The sequence below is a fragment of the Cydia fagiglandana genome, chromosome 17, assembly GCF_963556715.1.
Source record: "Cydia fagiglandana chromosome 17, ilCydFagi1.1, whole genome shotgun sequence".
In the NCBI taxonomy this organism is placed as follows: domain Eukaryota; kingdom Metazoa; phylum Arthropoda; class Insecta; order Lepidoptera; family Tortricidae; genus Cydia; species Cydia fagiglandana.
The window spans coordinates 15,574,905-15,579,857 of record NC_085948.1 but is presented as its reverse complement, the minus strand read 5'-3'; the positions used below and the strand labels follow the sequence as shown (position 1 = coordinate 15,579,857).

Genomic DNA, 4,953 nt, shown 5'->3' with positions numbered 1-4,953 from the left:
ATTTATAGCTGGTCAAGCAAATCTTGTCAGTATAGAAAAAGTATTTCTATGGGACGATAACCCTACGCGCCTACATTTTTTTAAATTTGCCGCCTTTTTCTACTGACCCGGGCCGTACTTAATAAGCATCCGAGGGCAGTCACAATTCAGAAACGGAATACTTCTGACACTCATTGGTATAGTCTGTCATAAAAAATGGCAGTAGATAAAGGCGCGAAATTACAATTTTATATGGGACGATAGCCCTTCGCGCCTACATTTTTATATTTTACCGCTTTTTTCTACTAACGCAAATGGCTTGACAGACTACAATCTGAAAAATGATTTTATGAACCGGGTACTTATTATTGCTCGCCTTCAAAAAATTCATTCACTCATCGTTCACTTTCTGAACGAAAACAAAACGTCACTGTCAAGTGTCAAAGTCACATTTATATTTTTTGACGTTTTCCTTATGATTTTGCTCAAGGTCATAAAACTAAGCACTTAGAAGGACTGTTTTATTTAAGTTTTATCGTTTATCATATTCTTTTATGTAAACATAAATTATCTATAAATTAAGAACAGTAACTGATCATGAGCGCTTTGTCATTCATAAAGTCGACCAAGGGCAAAGTGATACTAGCGACCATCGTTGCTCTGCACATTACAGTTTACGTGGCGAAACCTTCGTTTTTCAAGAGCGAAACCGAGAAAAAAACAATTGCCGAACCGCCCAAGTACTTGCCGGGACAGTGAGTGGCCTTGAGGCTGTTTAACACAAAGCCTAAACGCGGAAATTAATCCGAAACCAATCGTAAATGTTTTGTAACAAATTGTCTGTCGTTAGTAGTTTAGTTCGGCACAGCGTTGTGATAACTACTAGAAACATGAGCACCGGCAGGCCCCTCGTGTATGTGACGCGGTCGGATATGCCGCAAGGCGGCTTGGATCTGCTGAGAAAAGAGTAAGCATTTTTTAATATTTCAAATTAATTTTATTTTCTAATTTGTTGCCAAATATTTCAATGTTTAGGCTGTTACAAATTTAGGTTATTTTTCGATATCCTATAATATTAATGCTTTTAGGAACACGCTTTAAAGGTACTATAATTTTATTTAACATAAATGTGTTCACTCAATTACCCCCCATAGGTATTTACTTTTAAGAAATACCAGCTTCTATTATTTCTACTTTTATTTACAAGACAGCGTATGATGTTACACCACAGGAATTTGATTTATCAACAATATCAGAATCTGTGTTTATATTCTTTATTTTTTGTTAGTTTTAAAAATAATAACAACCACTCACATGCTTAATGTAAATAAATAATGCAGAAAGTACATAAATAATAATAATAAAATGCCTTATAATTATTATTTATTCATTGTTGAATTCTTGTTTTGGTTCTGCCATCATATAGTTTTAGCTTTAGTCTTTTACCAGGCCTCACTGAAAATCAGCGTCACATTGTGTGTCCTAGGATACACAACTTGACAAGAAGCTGAGTGTCCCCACTTTTGGCACAAATATTTTTGTAATTTATTTTTAGTTTGTTGTCATTTTTAGTTTTGTGTTATTAGTTATTATTTCTGCTAATAAACATTTCTTATTCTTAATATTCAGCCTATATAGATCATACTGCTGGACACAGGCCTCCTCTCATGAGCGAGAGGGCTTGAGCTATAGTCCCCATGCTGGCCCAATGCATATAAGAATAATACAGAAATTAACACATTCAGTGCCAATGCGAGCTACGCGCGTAGCAGATTACATGGGAGAAACCGTATGTAGCGGAAAGCGCCTACGAATAGAGAACCCACCTAGCTAATCACTGACAGTGAATGTGTTAAATAGGTTGTCTCATGAGGAAATTGCAGCAGATCTGTCTGTGTAGATGAGCCTCGGCCACATTGTCTCATACACAAATTATATAATAAATAAAAGCTTGTGAAAGGAATATAAATTTAATTCTAATCTGATGCTTTACTGAACTATTTCAGGTGTGATGTAAGGATTTGGGAGAAGCCTTCACAAGTCCCCCGCAATGAGCTATTAAAAGGAGTTGTCGGTGCAAATGGCATCTTCTGTGCCCTCACCGAGAAGATTGATAAGGAGCTGCTGGATGCAGCCGGGCCTCAGCTGAAGGTGGTGGGCACCATATCGGTGGGGCATGACCACATAGACCTGGCTGAGTGCAGGAAAAGGAGCATCAGGATTGGGTATACTCCGGATGTGCTCACTGATGCCACAGCAGAATTAACTGTAAGTATCCATTGATTTTATGCACCAATGTTCTCTAAACAAGAAATTAATGGAGTTTTTAGTATAAAAAAATGAGCATATTATTTAAAAAAAATTGTTAAGCTGTTGTTTTGTCTCTGAAAAACGCATGTTAGAATAATTATTAGAACCAGCAGATTTTTCCATAATCAGGCCTAAAATAGACAGTTTAAAAACTAGGAAACTGGGCGCCCAGGCCGGTTTTTTTTTAAGAATTTTAGCCTTAGGTAGCCTTTCGCGCAAATGATAACACTTAATTATAATTTTACAGCTTGCACTACTGTTGGCAACGTCACGTCGCATCCCCGAAGCGATCCACGAGGCCCGCACCGGCGGCTGGGCGGCTTCGGGCGCGTGGGCCCCCGTGTGGCTCACGGGCCCCGGCCTCGCCAACTCCACGGTCGGCATTGTGGGCTTCGGCCGCATCGGACAGGCCGTCGCCCGCCGCGTCAAGGCCTTCGGCACCGCGCAGATACTCTATACCAGCCGCGCTGACAACCCTCAAGCGAAAGAAATCGGCGCTATAAGAGCAGATTTCGACGACATTTTAAAGAAAAGCGACTTTATTATTTGCTGTACCGCTTTAGTCCCCGAAACTAAGGAAATGTTTAACAAGGCTGCTTTTGAGAAAATGAAGCGGACTGCTGTTTTTGTAAACACAAGCAGAGGTGGCACTGTAGACCAAAATGCATTGATTGAAGCATTGCAAAACAACACTATCTGGGGAGCGGGGCTAGATGTGACGACACCAGAACCCCTCCCATTAGACAGTCTGCTGTTCAAGCTGAAGAACTGTGTGGTTTTACCGCATATTGGCAGTGCTACTATTGAGACTAGGAATGTAATGAGTGAGTTGACTGCAAGGAATATTCTAGCAGCTTTAGCGGGGGGTGAGATGCCCGCAGAAATAAAGTAATACTTGTAAAGTATTGATTATAGTGCAATTTTACTGCTTTTTGCAAGCCCAACTGCTTTTTATTTAATTTATCACACAACATGCTTTTCTGTCTTTGCAAAAGCTACATACGCTCTCATACTATAAATATGTACAGAATACAATAAAAATTGTTATTTTATGTTATTAGTTTTATTTTCATGGCCCTATCGATGCACGAAAATCGTACCATTATTGTACCAGAAAAACCACTATCTAACATAACCCATGTGTAGGTAAGTGTTTCCCATCTGGATGAGTCTAGCAAAAATGTTGAATTGGTTATTGGGTGTTTTGGTTTTGTTAGTTATTGTTACTAGTTATAGATTTAATTGATGTTTTGTTTGATGAGGTAGCAACATTTTAATATTAAAATATTGCTAAGTAGCAATAAACTTCAACTGTTGTAACTCTGCTGAATTCTTCTCTTTTTCATCACCCTCATTTTTTATATCAAGGTATTCAGTAATTTAATTGTTAACTAATTTAAATGATACAACACAATAACATAAAAAAACCAACATTTATTCCACTTAACACTTTCGCAACCGGGCAAAAAACGGCGCACTACCCCAGAAACCGGTCGTCTATATCTGCGTACAAAACAACCCGCTGGGCGGGTTGTCCGGCATCTGAGCAAACATTACGAGTGCCTACCAGGCGGGTTCTCGGTAGTCAAAGTGTTAAACAAACTAATCATTATGCTCATGTTGAGCCTCTGATTCCCGCCAATTATTTTGCACCATCTCCACAATCATGCGCCACCATTTTGACTGCATGAAGTAATACACTGAACATATTATGATAAACAACCATGATAGGACTAAGAAGTAATCAGTCTCCTTCTCAACTACACTTGAAACAGGCCCTTGGAAGTCTTTAGACGTGACCAACAGGACTTGCGGATGCTGCCCCGTTATTGCATGAACAAATTTACTGAAAGAATGAATGTTATACTCGGTCCCGTTGAATTTTCCAACTGGTCGGCCATTGTGGAACATTTTTAAAGTAGGAACACCAACAATACCATATTGCGCATTGATTCCATGATATCTTAACGCATCTAAAGCTACCATTTTCACATTAGGATATGACCGAGCTAACGCATTGAAATGTGGTGCGGCATGAGCACTAAACGGGCAAGCTCTAGCATAGAATAAGACTAGAACGCAATCCGCTTCAATATCGCGACTGGTAATATCAGGTTTGACTTGCAAAAGCTTGGATAAACTGCTGCCATTTATAATTTCAACTATTGGCTCAATTTCTGGGTTTTGCTCATCATATGTTATATCTTTGCACTTCACAAGCTTCCTCGTCTCGTTGGCTACCTGTGTTTTGTTCTCTGCGGTCACATTAGCGGATGTAACATGGTTGTAAATGTTGATTAAAGTTTTGTCCACATCAGAGACCACGTTCGACAAAAGTGATTCGGATTCGTCGACGTTCGGTACGTCTGGTTCAAATTCTTCGAAATCTGGATCTTTAGTTACCTCCGCCTCTTCCTCCACGTCAATTTGCGTTGAATAAGCCACTGAACCTGTTAAATTTAACAAAAGTTAAGTTTGTTGGCTACCGGATCCTAGATTCGATAATTAGAATTCATGCGGCGAAACACTTACCTAATATAATTAATACTGTAAAATACAGTGTCCTTTTTCTATAAAATATCATTGTTAACCAAATATTTTTTCTAATAACTGTGGAGAAAAATGATAATCATGTATTGATGTTTACCTATTACTTGACTGACA

General features: G+C 38.9%; 2 protein-coding genes across 2 annotated transcripts; one reads left to right on the top strand and one right to left on the bottom strand.

Annotated features, from left to right (window-relative positions):
* The first annotated feature begins 480 nt into the window (after window positions 1-480).
* On the top strand, window positions 481-3,341 carry LOC134672573 (glyoxylate reductase/hydroxypyruvate reductase). The gene is made up of 3 exons (XM_063530517.1): window positions 481-946; window positions 1,986-2,247; window positions 2,537-3,341. Exons 1-3 carry the CDS (start codon window positions 801-803, stop codon window positions 3,179-3,181), a joined length of 1,053 nt encoding a protein of 350 aa, XP_063386587.1. The 5' UTR covers window positions 481-800; the 3' UTR covers window positions 3,182-3,341.
* A 362-nt stretch (window positions 3,342-3,703) lies between these two features.
* Window positions 3,704-4,953, bottom strand: LOC134672574 (thioredoxin domain-containing protein 15). Its single transcript, XM_063530518.1, has 2 exons — window positions 4,822-4,953; window positions 3,704-4,739 (listed from the first exon to the last, which is right to left on the bottom strand). Exons 1-2 carry the CDS (start codon window positions 4,871-4,873, stop codon window positions 3,892-3,894), a joined length of 900 nt encoding a protein of 299 aa, XP_063386588.1. The 5' UTR covers window positions 4,874-4,953; the 3' UTR covers window positions 3,704-3,891.

Coding starts and splice junctions, on each gene's coding strand:
- LOC134672573 (XM_063530517.1), top strand. CDS start 801: ATGTTTTGTAACAAATTGTCTGTCGTTAGTAGTTTAGTTCGGCACAGC. Junction 947..1,985: donor TTGGATCTGCTGAGAAAAGA/GTAAGCATTTTT, acceptor GAACTATTTCAG/GTGTGATGTAAGGATTTGGG. Junction 2,248..2,536: donor ATGCCACAGCAGAATTAACT/GTAAGTATCCAT, acceptor ATAATTTTACAG/CTTGCACTACTGTTGGCAAC.
- LOC134672574 (XM_063530518.1), bottom strand. CDS start 4,873: ATGATATTTTATAGAAAAAGGACACTGTATTTTACAGTATTAATTATA. Junction 4,740..4,821: donor TACAGTATTAATTATATTAG/GTAAGTGTTTCG, acceptor TAAATTTAACAG/GTTCAGTGGCTTATTCAACG.